Below are 21,975 nucleotides of genomic sequence, written 5' to 3'. Positions count from 1 at the left end.
GAGTTGGGAGTAGTGTCATGACCTTAGTTAGGGAGAGTTTCAGTGCCTGAGTTAGTAGTAGTGAAAGGGTCTTAGTTACGGACAGTGTCAGTGCCTGTCTTAATGGTATTGTCAAGGCCTTAGTTAGGGAGAATGTCAGTGTCTGATTTAGGAGTAGTGTCAGGGCTTTTGTTAAGGACAGTGTCAGTTCCCTTAGTTATGGCCCGTGTAAGGGCCTTAGTTTAGAATAGCATCAGAGCCTATGTCAGGAATCGTGTCAGGGCCTGTGTTAGGAGTGGTGTCAAGGCCTTAGTTAGGGAGAATGTCAGTGTCTGATTTAGGAGTAGTGTCAGGGCTTTTGTTAAGGACAGTGTCAGTTCCCTTAGTTATGGCCCGTGTAAGGGCCTTAGTTTAGAATAGCATCAGAGCCTATGTCAGGAATCGTGTCAGGGCCTGTGTTAGGAGTGGTGTCAGGGCCTTAGTTAGGATGAGAATCAGGGCCTTCATTAGGTATTGTGTCAGGGCCTGATTTAGTAGTAGTGTCATGGCCTTAGTTAGAGACAGGGTCAGGCCCTGATTAAGGACTATCCTCAGAGCCAATGTTAGGGATCATGTTAGGGCCTGAGTTAGGAGGAATGTTTGGGGCCTGTGTTAGGAGTAATGTCAGGGCCTATGTTAGAAATCATGTCAGGGCCTGAGTTAAGGACAGTGTCGAGGACTTAGTGAGGACTAGCAGAGCCAGAGTTAGGAGTAGTGTCAGGGCCTTAGTTAGGGTCAGTGTCATGGCCTCCGTTAGGAGTAATGTCAGGGCCTTCTTTAGGGACAGTGTCAGGGCATTAGTTAGGACTGGCATCAGAGCCTATATCAGGAATCTTGTCAGGGCCTGAGTTAGGGGTAGCGTCAGGGCTTTAGTTAGGGTCCGTGTCATGGCCTCTGTTAGGAGTAGTGTCAGGGCCTGAATTAGGAGTAGTGTCAGGGCCTTAGTTAGGGATAGTGTCAGGGCCTGAGTTAGGAGTAGTGTCAGGGCCTTAGTTAGGCACAGCCTTAGGGCTTCAGGTAAAATAGAGGCAGGACATAATCTACGGAGTGACTCAGGTTACAGGCTAGGGATAATGTCAGGAAATTAACGAGGGATTGTTTGAAGGTCTTCGTTATTGAGAGCATCAGGGCCTTATTTAGGAGCAGTGTCAGGGCCTTACCTAGGGATAGTGTCCAGGAAAGGCTTAGGAGCAGCACAAGTGCCTCTGTAGGATCAGCATCAGTGTCTTTGTTAAAGACATTATCAAGGCCTCTGCTAGGGGCAACCTCAGGGCCTCACTTAGGGACAGAGTCAAGACTTACTTAGAGACAGTTTCAGGATGTTAGTAAGACATGGGTCAGGATATAAGCTCAGGATAGTGTCAGGACTTTAGATATTGGCGGCAACAGGGCCTTAGTTAGGACGAGAATCAGGGCTTTCGTTAGGTATTGTGTCAGGGCCTGAGTTAGGGACAGGGTCAGGCCCTGATTTAAGACTATCCTCAGAGCCAGTGTTAGGTATCGTGTTAGGGCCTGAGTTAGGAGTAGTGTCAGGGCCTTAGTTAGCACTAGCATCAGAGTCTTCATTAGGTATCATGTCAGGGCCTAAGTTAGGGACGGTGTCAGGGCCTGAGTTCGGAGGAGTTTCTGGGCCTTTGTTAGGGACAGTGTCAGGTACTTAGTTTGGTATAGTGTCAGGGCCTGAGTTAGGGCCAGTGTCAGGGCCTAAGTCAGGACTCACATAACAGTCTTTGTTAGGTATCATGTCAGGGCCCGAGTTAGGAGTGTTATTAGGGCCTTAGTTGGGGACAGTGTCAGGGCCTGAGTGCTGACTATGTCCTAACTGTCCCTTCTAAGGAAAATTGACACTACTCCTAACTCAGGCCCTGATACTGTCCCTTACTAAGGCCCTGACACTTTCCCTAGCTAAGGCCCTGACACTACTCCTAAGCCAGGCCCTGATACTCTTCCTAAATAATGCTGTAACACTACTGTTAACTCAGGCCCTGACACTGTCCCTAACTAAGGTCTTGACACTACTCCAAACTCAGGCCCTGACCCGATACCTAACAAAGGCTCTGATGCTTGTCCTAACTAAGGTCCTGACACTGTCTCTAACTAAGGCCCAGAAGCTGTCCCTAATACAGGCCCTGCTGCCGGCAATAACTTAAAGCCTGACACTATCCTGAGCTAATTTTCTGACCCATCTCTAACCAAGGTCCTGACACTGTCCCCAAGAAAGCCCTGTTGCTCTCCTTAAGTGAAGCCCTGAGGCTGTCCATAACTCAGGCCCTGAAGCTATCCCTAACTGAGGCCTTGGCACTGTGTCTAACTCAAGCCCTGATCATGTCTTTAACTAAGACCCTAATGCTGATATTACAAATCCCCTGATGCTGCTCCTAAGTCATGCCCTCACCCGGTCCCTAGTTAAGGCCCTGTCGTTAGGTTTCACACAGACCCTGTCGCTCTCCCTAATTCAGGCTCAGGCGCTGGCCGTACATGAAGCCCTGATGCTTGTCCTAAATAAGGCCTTGATACTCTCAGTACTAGGGTCTTGACACTATTCATAGGTCATTTTGTGACACTATCCCTAGATCTTAACCTGACCCTGTCCATAGCTTGACCCTGTCCATAGCTAATGTCATGCCTTTTATGCTAACTAAAGCCCTGATGCTGTACCTAAGTAAAGCCCTGAAATTATTCCCGAGGCTATGACACTGTCTGTAACTGTGGCCTGTATGCTTATCTTAAGTCAGGGAATGATACTGTCCCTAACTAAGGCCCTGACACTACACCTTACTCAGGCCCTGACACTGTCCCTAACTAAGGCCCTGACTCTACTTCTAACTCAGGCCCTGACACTATACCTAACAATGGCTTTGATGCTATTCCTTACTCAGGCACTGACACTGTCCCTAACTAAAGCCCTGACACTAATCCTAACTCAGGCCCTGAAACTGGCCCTAACTAAGGCCTTGACACTACTCCTAACCCAGGCTCTGACACTGTCCGTAACTAAGGCCCTGACTCTACACCTAATTCAGTTTCTGACACTGTACCTAACAAAGGCTTTGATGCTAGCCCTAACTCAGGTCCTGACACTGTGTCTAACTAAAGCCGTGTTGCATTCAATATATAAAGTCCTGACAATATCCTGAGCTTATATCCTGACCATCTCTAACCTGGGCCCTGACACTGTCCCTAAGAAAGCCCTGTCACTGTCCCTAATTCAGGACATGAGGCTGACCCTAACTCAGACCCTGAAGCTATCCCTAACTGAGGGCTTGATGCTCTGCCTAACTCGGGCCCTGATCATGTCTTTAACTAAAACCCTAATGCTGATCCACAAAAGGCCCTGCTGCTGACCTAAGTCGTGCCCTGACAGTGTCCCCAGCAAAGGACTGGATGAGAGGCCTCACTCAGGCCCTGTCTCTCTCACTAAGTCAGGCTCTGATGCTGTCCCTACCTGAAGCCCTGACACTGGTTGTAAATAAGACCCTGATACTCTCAGTAACTAAGGTCTTGACACTATCCCTACATCATTCCCTGACATAATCCGTAGACTTTACCCTAGCTAAAGTCGTGTCTCTTATGCTAACTATAGCCCTGAATCTGTCCTTAACTGAGGCCCACATATTAGTCTCAAGGCTGTGACACTGTCCCTACCTAATTCCTAGATGTTCGTCCTAAGTCAGGCCCTGACACTGTCTGTAACTAATGCCCTGACACCACACCTAACTCAGTTCCTGACACTGTCCCTTACTAAGGCCCTGATACTACTCCTACCTCAGGCTGTGAAACTGTACTTAACAAAGGCCCTGAGGCTAGTCCTAACTAAGGCCCTGCTGCTGTCAACATCTAAAGTCCTGACACTACCCTGAGCTAATTTCCTGACCCATCTCTTACCAAGGTCCTGAAACTGTTCCTAAGTAAGCCCTGATGCTGTCCATAAGCGAGGGCCAGAGGCTGTCCCTACGAAAGGCCCTGAGAATGTCTTTAACAAAGACCCTGATGCTGATCCTAACGAGGCCCTTATGCTCCTCCTAAGTCATGCCCTGACACTGTCCCTAACTCAGGTGCTAACGAGAGTTCTCAGGTATTCCCTGTCGCTGTACCTCAGTCAGGCTCTGATGCTGTGCCTACATCAAGCTATGACACTGGTCCTGTATAAGGCCCTGACGCTGTTCCTATATAAGGCCCTGATGCTCTCAATAACTAAGGTCTTCACACTATCCCTAGCCCGTAACCTGGCTCTGTCCCTAGCTAATGTCCTGCCTCTTATCCTAAGAACCTAACGCTGATCCTACGAAGGCCCTGATGCTGCTCCTAAGTCATGCCCTGATACTGTCACTAACTAAGTCCCTGATGCTTGGCCTCACTCAGGCCCTGTCACTCTCTCTAAGTCAAGCTCTGATGCTGTCCCTACCTGAAGCCCTGACGCTGGTCCTAAATAGGGTCCTGATACTCTCAGTAAGGTCTTGACACTATCCTTAGGTCATTTCCTGACACTGTCTATAGATTTTAACCTCACCCTCTCCCTAGCTAATGTCCTGCCTTTTATCCTAACTGATACCCTATTGCTCTGCCTAACTAAGGCCCTGGTTAGTCCTAAGACTGTGACACTTTCTCTAACTAAGGCTCGGAAGCTGTCCCTAATATAGACACTGCTGCTGGCAATAACTAAAGTCCTGACACTATCCTGAGCTAATATCCTGACCCATCTCTAATCAAAGTCCTCACACTGTCCCTAAGTCAGCCCTGACTCTGTCTCTAAATAAGGTCCTGAAGCTGTCCCTGACCCAGGCCCTGAAAATATCCCTAACTGAGGCCCTGACGCTGTGAGTAACTCAGGCCCTGATAATGTCTTGAAGTAAGACTGTAAAGCTGGTCCTACAAAGGCCCTGATGCTGCTCCTGTCGTGACCTGATCTGTCCCTAGCTAAGGCCCTGACACTGCGCCTCACTCAGGCCTTGCCGCTCTCCCTATGTCAGGCTCTGACGCTCTCCCTACCTGAAGCCCTGACACTGGTCCGGAATAAGGCACTGATGCTGGTGCTCAATAAGGGCCTGATGCTCTCAATAACTAAGGTCTTCTTGCTATCCCTACCTCATTTCCTGACACTATCCCTAGCCCTTAACCTGACACGGTCCCTAGCTAATTTCCTGCCTCTTATGTTATATAAAGCCCTAGTGCTGTCCCTAACGAAGGCCCTGACACAAGTCCTAACTCAGGCCTTTACACTGTCCCTAACTACAGCCTTCAAGCTAGTCCTAATTCAGGCCCTGATGCAAGTCCTAACTCAGATCCCACTCTGTCCCTAACCTAGGACCTCCTGCCGTCAATAACTAAATCCCAACACTATCCATAGGTAATGTCCTGGTGCCTCTGTTACCAAGGCCCTGACACTCTCTGTAAGTAAGCCCTGAGGCTGTCACTAACTAAGTCCCTCACATTAGCCCTAACTCTAGTCCTGACATTGTCCCTAATAAAGGCCCTGATGCTAGTCCTAACTAAGGTCTGGAAACTATCTCTAACTAAGGTCCTGAAGCTAGACCTAACTCAGGCCCAGACGCTAGGTCTAACTCAAGCCCTGAAGCTACGTCTGACTCAGACCCTGGCACTGCCCCTAAAAAGGGCCCTATGCTAGTCTTAACTCATGTCCTAGGGCTAGGTCTAAGTCAAGCCGTGGATTTAGGCCTATTTCAGGCCCTGACATTGGCCCTAACTAAGGCCCTGAAGCTGTCCCTAACATCAGCCTTGCTGCCTTCAATAACCACCATCCTGAAACTCTCCTGAGCTAATATCCTGACCCATCTCTTACCAAGGTCCTGACACTGTCCCTATGTAAGCCCTGATTCTGTCCCTACATGTAGACTTGAGTCTGTCCCTAACTCAGGCCCAGATGCTGCACCTAACTCAGACCCTCAAAATGTCTTTGAGACCCTGATGCTCTTCCTAAGTCATGCCCTGCCACTGTCCCTAACTAAGGCCCCAACACTGCTTTTAACTCAATCCCTGAGTGTACCCCTCACTCAGGCCCTGACATTTTCCCTAAGTAAGGCCCTGATGCTATCCTTAACTCAGGCTCTGATGCTGTCCTTGCCTGAAGCCGTGACGCTGGTCCTAAATAAGACCCTGATGCTCTCAATAACTAAGGTCTTGACACTATCCCTAGGTCATTTCCTTACACTATGCCTAGAATGTAATCTGACCCTGTCCCTAGCTAATGTCTGGTCTCTTTTCCTAACCCAGCCCTAATGCTGTCTCTAACTAAGTCCCTGACTAATCCTAACTAAGGCCCTGACACTGTCTCTAACTAAGGCCCGGAAGCTGTCCCTAATATAGGCCCTGCTGCCGTCAATAACTAAAGTCCGGACACTATCCTGAGCTAATATCCTGATCTATCTCTAACCAAGGTCCTAACTTTGTCCCTATGTCAGCCCTGACACTCTCCCTAAGTGAAGCCGTAGGCTTTCCTTAACTCAGGCCCAGATGCTGTACCTAACTCAGACCCTCAAAATGTCTTTGAGACCCTGATGCTCTTCCTAAGTCATGTCCTGACACTGTCCTTAGCTAAGGCCCTGACGCTAGGTCTTACTCAGGCCCTGTAGCTCTCCCTAAGTCAGGATCTGACAGTCCCTACCTGAAGCCCTGACACTGCTCCTAAGTAAGGCCCTGATACTTTCCGTAACAAGGTTTGATACTATCCCAAGCTCATTTCCTGACACTATCCCTAGACATTAACCTTAACCTGTCCCTAGCTAAAGTCTTGTCTCTTATGCTAACTAAAGCCCTGATGCTGTCCCTAACTAAGGCCCTGACACTACTCCTAACTCAGGCCCTGACACTGTACCTAACAAAGACTCTGACGCTTGTCATAAGTAACACCCTGACACTGTCCCTAACTAAGGCCCTGATGCTCTCAATAACTAAAGTCCTGACAGTATCCTGAGCTGATATCCTTACCTATCTCTTACCAACGTACTGACAGTCCCTAGGTAAGCCCTGACACTGTCCCTAAGTGAGGCCCTGAGGCTGTCCCTAACTAAGGCCCTGAAGCTCAGCCTAACTCAGGCCCTCAGGCTAGGCCTAAGCCTGGCCTTGACACTGTCCCTAACAAAGGCCCTGACCCTAGTCTTACCCTAGGCCCTGATGTTTGGTCTAACTCAGGTTCTGACGCTGTCCCTAACCAAGGCCCTGTAGCTGTCCCTAACATCAGCCTTGCTGCCGTCAATAAGTAATATGCTTGACACTATCCTGAGCTAATAATTTGATCCATCTCTTACCACGGTCCCGATACTGTCCCTACTAAAGTCCTGCTGCCATCCCAAAGTGTGTCCCTGAGGCTGTCCCTTTGAAGCCCTGTTGCTGTACCTAACTCAGGCCCTGACAATGTCTTTAACTAAGGCCCTGATGCTGATCCTAGCTAAGACCCTGATGCTAGGCCTCACTCAGGCCCTGACGTTGTCCCTAAGTCAGATCTTGACTCTGTCCCTAACTAAGGCCCTGAAGCTGTCCCTAAGTCAGGCCCTGACACTTTTCCTAACTCAGGTCCTGGCAATAACTTTAACTAAGACCGTGACACTGATCCTAACTACAGTCCTGATGCTGGTCCTATGTCATGCCCTGACACTCTCCCTAAATCAGGATCTGATGCTGTCTGTAATATCTTGGTCTGTCCCTCCCTAATTCCCTGAGGCTTTCCATAACTATAGACCTGACACTGTTTCTAGCTAACTGCCTGAATCTGTACCTAACTGACACTGAATAATCAGCCTCTCTGCACCAGTTCTGAATCAAATCTCAAGAACAGTGTTTTGGAAAAATACAAAAGATTAGTTTTATCACTCTGCCAGCCAATGCAGGACACAGCAGGCTTGTGTCCTCAACAGCTGTGTGTCCCAATGCGGGAGAATTTGGTATTTTATAGCGATGGATCAAGGGTGTGCTTGCTGATAAGGATCAGTGTGTATGCAGGGCCTGCACTCCTTTAATCTGGTCTCAGGTGGTTTCTTGATGAGTTCCTCAGGACTGAAGAATGTTAACATCTTCCATTTGTTGAGGGTTTTAGTTCTTTAAGGATCTCAAAGATATTGTTATGTGTATCCCTTGAGGCAGAACCAGGACCCTGCCTCAAGGCCGCACTATTGTTTCTTTTTTTTTTTTTTTTTTTAAACATCTTTATTGGGGTATAATTGCTTTACAATGGTGTGTTAGTTTCTGCTTTACAACAAAGTGAATCAGCTATACATATACATATGTTCCCATATGTCTTCCCTCTTGCGTCTCCCTCCCTCCCACTCTCCCCATCCCACCCTTCCAGGCTGTCACAAAGCACCGAGCTAATATCCCTGTGCCTTGCGGCTGCTTCCCCCCAACTATCTACCTTACTACGTTTGTTAGTGTGTATATGTCCATGACTCTCTCTCGCCCTGTCAAAACTCACCCTTCCCCCTCCCCATATCCTTAAGTCCGTTCTCCAGTAGGTCTGCGTCTTTATTCCTATCTTACCCCTAGGTTCTTCATGACATTTTTTTCCCTTAAATTCCATATATATGTGTTAGCATACGGTATTTGTCTTTTTCTTTCTGACTTACTTCACTCTGTATGACAGATTCTAGGTCTATCCATCTCATTACAAATAGCTCAATTTCATTTCTTTTTAAGGCTGAGTAATATTCCATTGTGTATATGTGCCACATCTTCTTTATCCATTCATCCGATGATGGGCGCTTAGGTTGTTTCCATGTCCTGGCTATTGTAAATAGAGCTGCAATGAACATTTTGGTACATGACTCTCTTTGAATTTTGGTTTTCTCAGGGTATATGCCAAGTAGTGGGATTGCTGGGTCATATGGTAATTCTATTTGTAGTTTTTTAAGGAACCTCCATACTGTTCTCCACAGTGGCTGAACCAATTCACATTCCCACCAGCACTGCAAGAGTGTCCCCTTTTCTCCACACCCTCTCCAGCATTTATTGTTTCTTGATTTTTTGATGATGGCCATTCTGACTGGTGTGAGATGATATCTCATTGTAGTTTTGATTTGCATTTCTCTAATGATTAATGATGTTGAGCATTCTTTCATGTGTTTGTTGGCATTCTGTATATCTTCTTTGGAGAAATGTCTATTTAGGTCTTCTGCCCATTTTTGGATGGGGTTGTTTGTTTTTTTGTTATTGAGCTGCATGAGCTGCTTGTAAATTTTGGAGATTAATCCTTTGTCAGTTGCTTCATTTGCAAATGTTTTCTCCCATTCTGAGGGTTGTCTTTTGGTCTTGGTTATGGTCTCCTTTGCTGTGCAAAAGCTTTGAAGTTTCATTAGGTCCCATTTGTTTATTTTTGTTTTTATTTCCATTACTCTAGGAGGTGGGTCAGAAAGGATCTTGCTGTGATTTATGTCATAGAGTGTTCTTCCTATGTTTTCCTCTAAGAGTTTGATGGTTTCTGGCCTTACATTTAGGTGTTTAATCCATTTTGAGCTTATTTTGGTGTATGGTGTTAGGGAGTGATCTAATCTCATACTTTTACATGTACCTGTCCAGTTTTCCCAGCACCATTTATTGAAGAGGCTGTCCTTTCTCCACTGTACATTCCTGCCTCCTTTATCAAAGATAAGGTGTCCATATGTGCGTGGGTTTATCTCTGGGCTTTCTATCCTGTTCCACTGATCTATCTTTCTGTTTTTGTGCCAGTACCATACTGTCTTGATTACTGTTGCTTTGTAGTATAGTCTGAAGTCAGGGAGCCTGATTCCTCCAGCTCCTTTTTTCGTTCTCAAGATTGCTTTGGCTATTCGGGGTCTTTTGTGTTTCCATACAAATTGCGAAATTTTTTGTTCTAGTTCTGTGAAAAATGCCAGTGGTAGTTTGATAGGGATTGCATTGAATCTGTAGATTGCTTTGGGTAGTAGAGTCATTTTCACAATGTTGATTCTTCCCATCCAAGAACATGGTATATCTCTCCATCTATTTGTATCATCTTTAATTTCTTTCATCAGTGTCTTATAATTTTCTGCATACAGGTCTTTCGTATCCTTAGGTAGGTTTATTCCTAGATATTTTATTCTTTTTGTTGCAATGGTAAATGGGAGTGTTTTCTTGATTTCACTTTCAGATTTTTCATCATTAGTATATAGGAATGCCAGAGATTTCTGTGCATTAATTTTGTATCCTGCTACTTTACCAAATTCATTGATTAGCTCTAGTAGTTTTCTGGTAGCATCTTTAGGATTCTCTATGTATAGTATCATGTCATCTGCAAACAGTGACAGCTTTACTTCTTCTTTTCCGATTTGGATTCCTTTTATTTCCTTTTCTTCTCTGATTGCTGTGGCTAAAACTTCCAAAACTATGTTGAATAAGAGTGGTGAGAGTGGGCAACCTTGTCTTGTTCCTGATCTTAGTGGAAATGCTTTCAGTTTTTCACCATTGAGGATGATGTTTGCTGTGGGCTTGTCATATATGGCTTTTATTATGTTTAGGAAAGTTCCCTCTATGCCTACTTTCTGGAGGGTTTTTATCATAAATGGGTGTTGAATTTTGTCGAAAGCTTTCTCTGCATCTATTGAGATGATCATATGGTTTTTCTCCTTCAATTTGTTAATATGGTTTATCACATTGATAGATTTGCGTATATTGAAGAATCCTTGCATTCCTGGAATAAACCCCACTTGATCATGGTGTATGATCCTTTTAATGTGCTGTTGGATTCTGTTTGCTAGTATTTTGTTGAGGATTTTTGCATCTATGTTCATCAGTGATATTGGCCTGTAGTTTTCTTTCTTTGTGACATCCTTGTCTGGTTTTGGTATCAAGGTGATGGTGGCTTCGTAGAAGGAATTTGGGAGTGTTCCTCCCTCTGCTATATTTTGGAAGAGTTTGAGAAGGATAGGTGTTAGCTCTTCTCTAAACGTTTGATAGAATTCACCTGTGAAGCCATCTGGTCCTGGGCTTTTGTTTGTTGGAAGGTTTTTAATCACAGTTTCAATTTCAGTGCTTGTGATTGGTCTGTTCATATTTTCTATTTCTTCCTGATTCAGTCTTGGCAGGTTGTGCATTTCTAAGAATTTGTCCATTTCTTCCAGATTGCTCATTTTATTGGCATAGAGTTGCTTGTAGTAATCTCTCATGATTTTTTTTATTTCTGCAGTGTCAGTTGTTACTTCTCCTTTTTCATTTCTAATTCTATTGATTTGAGTCTTCTCCCTTATTTTCTTGATGAGTCTGGCTAGTGGTTTATCTATTTTGTTTATCTTCTCAAAGAACCAGCTTTTAGTTTTATTGATCTTTGCTATCGTTTCCTTCATTTCTTTTTCATTTATTTCTGATCTGATTTTTATGATTTCTTTCCTTCTGCTAGCTTTGGGGTTTTTTTGTTCTTCTTTCTCTAATTGCTTGAGGTGCAAGGTTAGGTTGTTTATTCGAGATGTTTCCTGCTTCTTAAGGTGGGCTTGTATTGCTATAAACTTCCCCCTTAGAACTGCTTTTGCTGCATCCCATAGGTTTTGGGTCGTTGTGTCTCCATTGTCATTTGTTTCTAGGTATTTTTTTATTTCCTCTTTGATTTCTTCAGTGATCACTTCATTATTAAGTAGTGTATTGTTTAGCCTCCATGTGTTTGTATTTTTTACAGATCTTTTCCTGTAATTGATATCTAGTCTCATGGCGTTGTGGTCGGAAAAGATACTTGATACAATTTCAGTTTTCTTAAATTTACCAAGGCTTGATTTGTGACCCAAGATATGATCTATCCTGGAGAATGTTCCATGAGCACTTGAGAAAAATGTGTATTCTGTTGTTTTTGGATGGAGTGTCCTATAAATATCAATTAAGTCCATCTTGTTTAATGTATCATTTAAAGCTTGTGTTTCCTTATTTATTTTCATTTTGGATGATCTGTCCATGGGTGAAAGTGGGGTGTTAAAGTCCCCTACTATGAATGTGTTACTGTTGATCTCCCCTTTTATGGTTGTTAGTATTTGCCTTATGTATTGAGGTGCTCCTATGTTGGGTGCATAAATATTTACAATTGTTATATCTTCTTCTTGGATCGATCCCTTGATCATTATGTAGTGTCCTTCTTTGTCCCTTTTAATAGTCCTTATTTTAAAGTCTATTTTGTCTGATATGAGAATTGCTACTCCAGCTTTCTTTTGGTTTCCATTTGCATGGAATATCTTTTTCCATCCCCTTACTTTCAGTCTGTATGTGTCTCTAGTTCTGAAGTGGGTCTCTTGTAGACAGCATATATAAGGGTCTTGTTTTTGTATCCATTCAGCCAATCTGTGTCTTTTGGTGGGAGCAATTAGTCCATTTACATTTAAGGTAATTATCGATATGTATGTTCCTATTTCCATTTTATATATTGTTTTGGGTTCGTTACTATAGGTCATTTCCTTCTCTTGTGTTTCGTGTCTAGAGAAGTTCCTTTAGCATTTGTTGTAAAGCTGGTTTGGTGGAGCTCAACTCTCTCAGCTTTTGCTTGTCTGTAAAGGTTTTAATTTCTCCATCAAATGTGAATGAGATCCTTGCTGGGTAGAGTAGTCTTGGTTTCAGGCTATTCTCCTTCATCACTTTCAGTATGTCCTGCCACTCCCTTCTGGCTTGTAGGGTTTCTGCTGAGAGATCAGCTGTTAACCTTATGGGGATTCCCTTGTGTGTTATTTGTTGTTTTTCCCTTGCTGCTTTTAATATGCTTTCTTTGTATTTAATTTTTGACAGTTTGATTAATATGTGTCTTGGCGTGTTTCTCCTTGTATTTATCCTGTATGGGACCCTCTGTGCTTCCTGGACTTGATTAACTATTTCCTTTCCCATATTAGGGAAGTTTTCAACTATAATCTCTTCAAATATTTTCTCAGTCCCTTTCTTTCTTTCTTCTTCTTCTGGAACCCCTATAATTCGAATGTTGGTGCGTTTCATGTTGTCCCAGAGGTCTCTGAGACTGTCCTCAGTTCTTTTCATTCTTTTTTCTTTATTCTGCTCTGCAGTAGTTATTTCCACTACTTTATCTTCCAGGTCACTTATCCGTTCTTCTGCCTCAGTTATTCTGCTATTGATCCTATCTAGAGTGATTTTAATTTCATTTATTGCATTGTTCATCGTTGCTTGTTTCATCTTTAGTTCTTGTAGGTCCTTGTTAACTGTTTCTTGCATTTTGTCCATTCTACTTCCAAGATTTCGGATCATCCTTACTATCATTATTCTGAATTCTTTTTCAGGTAGATTGCCTATTTCCTCTTCATTTGTTAGGTCTGGTGGGTTTTTATCTTGCTCCTTCATCTGCTGTGTGTTTTTCTGTCTTCTCATTTTGCTTATCTTACTGTGTTTGGGGTCTCCTTTTTGCAGGCTGCAGGTTCGTAGTTCCCGTTGTTTTTGATGTCTGTCTCCAGTGGCTAAGGTTGTTTCAGTGGGTTGTGTAGGCTTCCTGGTGGAGGGGACTAGTGCCTGTGTTGTGCTGGATGAGGCTGGATCTTGTCTCTCTAGTGGGCAGGTTCACGTCTGGTGGTGTGTTTTGGGGTGTCTGTGGCCTTATTATGATTTTAGGCAGCCTCTCTGCTAATGGGTGGGGTTGTGTTCCTGTTTTGCTAGTTGTTTGGCATAGGTTGTCCAGCACTGTGGCTTGCTGGTCGTTGAGTGAAGCTGGGTGCTGGTGTTAAGATGGAGGTCTCTGGGAGATTTCCGCCGTTTAATATTATGTGGAGCTGGGAGGTCTCTTGTTGACCAGTGACCTGAAGTTGGCTCTCCTACCTCAGAGGCAGAGCCCTGACTCCTGGCTGGAGCACCAAGAGCCTTTCATCCACACGGCTCAGAATAAAAGGGAGAAAAAGTAGAGAGAATTAGTAGAAGTATGAGGAAAGAAAGAAGGAAAGGAGGAAAGGAAGGAAGGAAGAAAGAAGCAAAGAAGGAAAGAAAGGAGGGAGGGAGGGAGGGAGGGAGGAAGGAAGGAAGGAGGGAAAGAAGGAAAAAAAGACAGAAAGAAAGATGATACAGTAAAAATAAAATAAAGTATAATATAGTTATTGAATTAAAAAATATTTAGAAAAAAAAAAAGGGACGGATAGAACCTTAGGACAAATGTTGGAAGCAAAGCTATACAGAGAAAATCTTACACAGAAGCATACACATACACCTTCACAAAAAGAGGTAAAGGGGGAAAAATCATAAATCCTGCTCCCTGAGACCACCTCCTCAATTTGGGGTGATTCGTTGTCTAAAGGAGGGAGGGAAGGAAGGAAAGAAAGAAAGAACGAAGGTAAAGTATAATAAAGTTATTACAATTAAACTTAATTATTAAGAAAAAGAATTTTTAAAAAAAAGTCATGGACGGATAGAGCCCTAGGACAAATGGTGGAAGCTAGAGTATACAGACTAGATGTCACACAGGAGCATACACGTACACCTTCACAAAAAGAGGAAAAGGGAAAAAAATCATAGATTTCGCTCCTAAATTCCACCTCTTCAATTTGGGATCATTCCTTGTCTATTCAGGTATTCCACAGATGCAGGGTATATCAAGTTGATTGTGGAGCTTTAATCCGCTGCTTCTGTGGCTGCTGGGAGAGATTTCCCTTTCTCTTCTTTGTTCTCACAGCTCACAGGAGCTCAGCTTTGGATTTGGCCCTGCCTCTGCGTGTAGGTCGCTGGAGGGCGTCTGTTTTTTTGCTCAGACAGGACGGGGTTAAAGGAGCCGCTGATTCGGGGCCTCCGGCTCACTCAGGCCGGGGGTTGGGGGATGGGGGAAGGAGGGGCACTGCGTGCGGGGCCGGCCTGCGGCGGCAGAGGCAGCATGACGTTGCGGCAGAGGCCGGCGTGACGTTGCACCAGTCTGAGGCCCGCCGTGCGCTGTCCCGGGGAAGTTGTCCCTGGATCCCGGGAACCTGGCAGTGGCGGGCTGCACAGGCTCCGCGGAAGAGGGGTGTGGAGAGTGACCTGTGCTCGCACACAGGCCCCTTGGTGGCGGCAGCAGCAGCCTTAGCGTCTCCCGCCCATCTCTGGGGTCCGCGGTTTTAGCCGCGGCTCGCGCCCGTCTCTGGGGTTTGCGCTTTCAGCCGCGGCTCGCGCCCGTCTCGGGGGCTCGCGCCCTCAGCCGCGGCTCGCGCCCGTCTCTGGGGTTCGCGCTTTTAGCCGCGGCTCGCGCCCGTCTCTGGAGTTCCTTTAAGCAGCGCTCTTAAACCCCTCTCCTCGCGCACCAGGAAACAAAGAGGGAAGAAAAAGTCTCTTGCCTCTTCGGCCGGTGCAGGCTTTTCCCCGAACTCCCTCCGGGCTAGTCGTGGTGCACTAACCCCTTCAGGCTATGTTCAAGCCGCCAACCCCAGTCCTCTCCCTGAGCTCCATCCAAAACGAAAACCCGAGCCTCAGCTCGCAGCCCCGCCCGCCCCGGTGGGTGAGCAGCAAGCCTCTCGGGTTGGTGAGTGCTGGTCGGCACCGATCGTCTGTGCAGGAATCTCCCCGCTTTGCCCTCCGCACCCGTCGCTGTGCACTACTCCGCGGTCCCGAAACTCCCCCCTCTGCCTCCCGCAGTCTCCGCCCGTGGAGGGGCTTCCTAGTGTGTGGAAACTTTTCCTCCTTCACAGCTCCCTCCCACTGGTGCCGGTGCCGTCCTTATTCTTTTGTCTCTGTTTTTTCTTTTGCCCTACCCAGTTACGTGGGGAGTTTCTTGCCTTTTGGGAGGTCTGAGGTCTTCTGCCAGCCTTCAGTAGGAGTTCTGTAGGAGTTGTTCCACGTGTGGATGTATTTCTGGTGTATCCGTGGGGAGGAAGGCGATCTCCGCGTCTTACTCTTCCGCCATCTTCAAGGTCCCCCCTAAGTACATCACACTATTGTTTCTTGACTGTTCCTCCCTGTCTCTGCATCTTCTCACTTCTCTGATTATCAACTGTTCGAATTTGCCCTTTGGAACTCAGGGAAGGCCCTGGATTCTCTAGTCTATTCTCTAAAAACAAGTTAGGAGACTCACAGAAAGGCTTCTGTGCCCAGGAGACCACAAAGTCCCTCTCAGTTTCACTCATCCTCTTCTGGATACTCCTCAATTTTGAGGAGAACAGATTTTTGACAAGAAAAGGAATCATCATTTCAGATTGAGACATTAATCATAAACTTGGCACAGGAACTCGGTTTTTAGGGGACTCGGTCTTAATCAACACCTCACTTTTATCTTTCCCCACATCTTTCAGGGAACAGGGTGATGACCATTCTGCCTACTTCCTGCTGAAATGGGGTGCAGTCTTGCCTAAATCTAGGGAAATGGATACCAAGTTAGGAATATTTGAGATCCAAGTTCTATACCTGAGACTCGTATGATTAAGATCTCAGTCCCTTGGTCCCCCATTTTGGTGCAACCAATCCAGTTAAAATAGGAGGGGTAACAACTGAAACTTTAATAGTAAAAATAGATCTCATTCCCTTAGGAATTCAGGAGAATATGTCTGAAACGTGGTCTGGAACTGACACTTCAGAGAGACTTTGTAGCCAGTTGTCTAATTCTACCTAAGTAGGTTTTAACTTTTGATGTAGTATTGACGTATCCATAACGGGAGCTATTGACCACTCCACATTTGTCTCATCTTTCTATTAGTATCTGATCTAACATCATTGTTTGAAATTTAATAGTTAAGACAGGAGTCCTTGAAAACATACGGTTGCAGCTATCAGCAGACATTGTTTTGAGCATGGCTGGTGGTATCCCGAGTCTAATATAGCTCAGAAATCCAAGTTGAACAATACAGGAATGCGGGAACATCCCTGGTGGTCCAGTGGTTAAGACTTCGCCTTCCAATGCAGGGGGTGCCCATTTGATCCCTGGGCGGGGAGCTAAGATCCCATATGCCTCGTGACCTAAACTCCAAAACATGAAACAGAAACAATATTGTAACAAATTCAATAGGCTTAAAAAATGGTCCACAGCAAAAAAAAAAAAAAAAAAAAAAAAAAAACTTGGAAAACAAACAAACAAAAAATACAGGAATGCATCTAAATCACATCTACATTGGTCATTTAGGTTTATCTTGGATGTCTGAACCATAGTTACTCCTTTTTGACTGTCAAATGCATTCCCCTCTTCAATGTCAAAGCAGATGTACAATTCATATCCAATAGGCCACAAAACAGGCCCCTTTGTTCAGTAAAATTTAAGTTAAAACAGGTATAAGCCAGAGTGACTTCCTCACACCTCGATACATGAAGAGGTTTTTTTTTTCACTTTTGATTACAATAGAAAGCATTGATGATCAAAATGTCAATCCCTCAGTGCCAGAATGGTTCAGCTGTTTGCCCCAGGTGTAGATCATGTCCCTCAGTGCTAGGCCTCCTTTATATTTGCCTAGTTAATCCACATTGGGGGAATACTGATCAGGTATCGTGAACATGCTCAGAGGTATGTTAATGAGAAAACACTTTATATAGGCCATACATTTTATTATTCATACCCAACTCTCACACAAGCATTGTACATGTGCTTTTAGCAATAGACCTAAAGCAAACAGTGATAAACCATGAGTCATTACATTCTGATAACTTCACTAGGTGACTTTTCTTTTCTCTTAAACATCAGGGCAAAATGAAGCCAACACAGTAACTTTCATAAATACAGACTTCAATACAGAGGTGTAATTTATCCAATTGCTCCAAGTCCTAAGTAGCTTGAGAGGAAGGACTTCCCTGTGTCTGGAAAACACAGATCAAAGCAAGTAACAAAAAAACAAAAACATGATAACCATATTCACCAGTTCACTCAGTAACCAATCCTTTTGTTAACTTTTTATGAAGCCATCAGATTCTCCATTAAGATTTTTCATTTCTTACCCAGTTTGGCATTATGATATGAAATTTATCAGAGACCTGTGCTTGCCAAAATGTCCTTCACATAGATCTTCTTGAAGATGGAGCACTTTTGAAGAGTATTAGAGCACACAGTAACTATCTATAAATCACATAAAGACTGAAAAGGTCATGGCTAAACCTTGGATCACACTGTAAATGACAAAAGAAACCATGATTGCTGTTACATGCAACATTTAAAAGTTACTAGAATTATGACTGATAAACGTTTACCAGGACATACTAGATTTTTAGGAATTCCATATAATTTAACACACTAATCAAACATTTCTGTCTGAGATGGTTCAAGGGCCTTCTAAAGCATCTCAAAGTTAGCTGGAGATCAAAAGAACTGTTAGAATTGGACAAACAACACTTATTCACTAAATCAAAGTAAAGAGATTTCAAACAAAAAGAGAGATCACAGACACAGGCAAAGGAACTCACAAGCTGTTATCAAAAGCAGCATTCCAAAAAAAAACTTTGGAGGGAAAAACCAAATCCAGGCTTGCCCTAACGCACTTCCAAAAAAATCCATCTTAGAAAATCCTGATCATGCACAACTCTTTCCTCAGTGTTCCCTTTTCACAAATGTTCATCACCTTCTGTAACCATCTTATGTTGCCCCTTATTTTTTTCCACATTCAGACACAACCAGCTCTAGTACAAAGTGACCTTTCTTTTCTCTTTGTACCATCAGTCTGTTACCTAGCTACTCACTTTGTTTATTATGTAGCTTCATAAATGCATGAACATATGGAACTTCTCTTGTCTTTCTCTTCCTGTGACAAAATAACTCTAGCTGAAGGATAGTATAGTCATTTAGGCTCCCACTCAAAGACCACCATTCCTCATTTTTCAAGAATGTATCCATACATTGGCCAGATAAAATTACAATAGAATTTCATTCTTTTCTTAGTCTTAGGTTTACAACTATAGGTTGACCAGTCTGCCAGGATTTTGCCCACTGGCTATCAGATGGAACTGACGAAGAAGCACTTCTTATGTTTGAACCATGGAACACTCACATGCGGACTAAGAACAAAACAAAATCCTAACCACCAACGGAAGCCTCAAACCAAAGGAACCAGAAACCAGACAGAAACCCAAAACCAAACAGCACAAGACTGAAATCAGCTTCCAAGTCTCAACTTAGCCTGTGACCTCTGTCCAAGTGGTGCACCTTCCAAATGAGATTTCCTGGAATGAAAAGTCACACAAATGGGAACCAAGGTTCCCCCAAATGTACAGGGTTAAAAGGACCTCAGAGTGCATGCCAGGGGAGTTACCACATGCTGGGTGAGGTGTTGCAAAATTCCAAATTCTATTTTCCTGGTTCCCCAAAATAATCCCTTGGAGAAGGACATTCGGGCCAGTCCAGGCAGGAGGAACGGAGGAACATCCTCAAGGCAAAGACAGCCTTGGCAGCTGCTAAGGTGGTCCCTCTTCCACATCTACTCCTGTCCCAGAATTCTAACTGCTGGGATGACTGGGACTCCACCTTTCCAGGCAAGAGTCCCAGGTGGTCTGGTCTCTAAAGGAATTCCCCAACCTTACACTCACTTGAAAGAGGCTGGCGTGGAGAAAATCTCAGACTGTCCAATCAACTCAGGGGACCCACAGAGGCCATCCCCAAGTCAGCCCCACACTGGGTACTAAATTTGATATCAAAAGCTCGACTTCTGTGCACCAGTGCTGAATCGAATCTCAAAGAGATATTTGGAGGAAGTAGAAAATAGTAGCTTTACTGATTTGGCAGCCAAAGGGGGACACAGAAAACTCGTGCCCTCAAAAACTGTGTGTCCCAATTCAGGAGGATCTGGTGAGGAGTTTTACAGCAATGGTTTAAGGACACACTTGTTCCTAAGGATTAGTATGTGTACAGGGCCTTAACTCCCTTTAATCTGGCCTCACATGGTCTCTTGATGAGCTTCTCTGGAGTGGAGCACACTAAAATCTTGTATTTTGTGGGAGTTTTAGTTTGGTAAAGAGCCCAAAGATACTCTTAGGTACATCCCCTGAGGCAGAACCAGGATCCTGAACCAAGGCTGCACTATTGTTTCCTGACGGCTCCTCCCTTGTCTCTGCATCCTCTCCCTTCCCTGATTAGCAACTGTTCGAATCTGCCCTATGAGACTCAGGGAAGTTCGTGGAGCCTGGGGCCTATTCCCAACAAACAGGAAACAGGAGACATGGGAAAGGCTTTCATGCCTAGGTGCCCCATAGGGCCCTGCTTGATTTCAGTACCAGGCCCTGACCCTGACACTAACTATGGCCCTGAGCTATCTAGAATGGCGTGAGCTTTCCCTAACTATGAATTTCTCTCTCCCCCTAGCTAATGTCCTGATGCTGTCTCTAAGGCCTGAGGCTGTCCCTAACAAAGGCCCTGATTATGTCCCTAACTATTGCCCTGAACTGTCTCTAACTAAATCCTTGACACTGACCTTAACTAAGGTCCTTATGCTGTTCCTGAGGCCCTGAGGCTGTCCTTAACAAAGGCCCTCAACTGAGGCCCTGACACTCTCCCTAACTAAGGACTGATGCCGTCTCTAACTAAGGCCTTGAGTCTGTCTTTAACTAATGGCCTCAGTCTTTCCCTAACAAAGGCCCTGATATAGTCCCTAACTAAGGCCCTGACACGCTCCCTAATAACATGAACTGTCCCTCATTAATGCCCTGATGCGGCCCATAAATGATGTACTGAAGACGTCACTAAGGTCCTGACGATGTCACTAACGACCCAAAATGTCTCTTACTAAGGCCCTCAAATTACGTCTAACTGAGGCCCTAAAGATGTCCATAACTAAGTCTCTGACACTATCTCTAAGACCCTAACTGAGGCCATGACAGTGTCCCTAAGGAAGAACTTGACAGTGTCTCTAACTAAGGCCCTGAGTCTGTCTTTACCTAACGGCCTTACTCTTTCCCCAACTACTCCCTGACGCTGCCCTTAACCACCAAGGCCCTGACTGTGTGCCTAATTGCCTGAGCTGTCTTTCACTAATACCCTGACCCTGTCCATAACTAACGCCTGTTGATGTCCCTAATGAACAGCCTGAAATGTCTCTTACTAAGGTCCTCAAGTTTTCTCTGAGGCCCTGACACTCTCCCTAATTAAGGCCTTGACACTGTCTTTAACTAACGGCCTGATGCAGTTCCTACCTGAGAAGCTGATGCTCTCACTAAGACCCTGAAGTCTCTACCTGAGAAGCTGACACTGTCTGTAGCTAATTTCCTGACTTTTTCCTTAACTAACATCCTAATTTTGTCCCTAAATAACGACCTGACACTGGTCCTAACTACGGCCCTGATGCTGATCCTATCTAAGGCCCTGACGGTGTCCCTAACTTAGATGTCCCTCACTGTGGTCCTGATCCTGTCCATTACTAAGGCCCTGAATATGTGCCTAAGTAAGTCTCTGACACTGTCCTAAGGCCCTGACCCTCTTGCTAACTAAGGGCCTTGATGCTGTCTCTACAGAAGACCTAGACACTGCTCCTAAATAACTGCCTGACACTGGTCCCAAGTATGGACCTGATCCTGTCCATAACTAAGGCCCTGAAGATGTCCCTCATTAAGTCTCTGACACTGCCCTTAATAAGCTCCTGACACTGTCCCTAGCTAATGCCCTAAGCTATAACTTACAAAGTCCCTAACACTATCTCCAAGACGCTGACACCCTCCCTAACTTAGGCTTTGGTGCTGTCTCTTTGTGCCTAAGCAGTCACAAAATAACACCCTGATTCTATTACTAAGGCCCTGAATATATCCCTAAGAAAGTCTCTGAAGTGTCCCTAACTAACGGCCTAAACTATCTCTTACAAAGGCCCTCAAGTTATCTCTGAGGGCCTGACAACACTGTCCCTAACTAAGGCCCTGTTGCTGGCCCTAACATCCTGATGCTGAACCTAACTGAGGCCCTGATGCTCTTCCTAACTAAAACTTTGATGCTGACTCTACCTGAGGCCCTAAAACTGTAACTAATGACCTGACTCTTTCCCTAACTAACACCCTAATTTTGTCCCTCATTAATGCCCTGACACTGGTAGACACTACAGCCCTGATGCTGGCCCAATCTAAGGCCTTGACCATGTCCCTAATAGCTTTAGATGTCCCTCACTGTTGGTTGACACTGTCCGTATCCAAGGCTCTGACCCT

The 21,975-nt window shown here is 44.9% G+C and overlaps 1 protein-coding gene across 1 annotated transcript in view; it reads left to right on the top strand.

Moving 5' to 3' along the window:
• The window catches only part of LOC136131930 (centrosomal protein of 78 kDa-like), a 127,585-nt gene extending 107,287 nt beyond the window's left edge, over window positions 1–20,298 (top strand). The window contains 2 exon segments of the mRNA XM_065888671.1: window positions 15,293–15,409; window positions 20,153–20,298. Coding sequence (XP_065744743.1) covers window positions 15,293–15,409; window positions 20,153–20,298 — 263 coding nt within the window.
• Window positions 20,299–21,975: the final 1,677 nt, after the last annotated feature.

The sequence above is a fragment of the Phocoena phocoena genome, chromosome 12 (genome assembly GCF_963924675.1).
Source record: "Phocoena phocoena chromosome 12, mPhoPho1.1, whole genome shotgun sequence".
NCBI classification, from domain to species: domain Eukaryota; kingdom Metazoa; phylum Chordata; class Mammalia; order Artiodactyla; family Phocoenidae; genus Phocoena; species Phocoena phocoena.
Note: the sequence above shows the minus strand (reverse complement) of the source record. Positions and strands in the feature narration are given on the sequence as shown.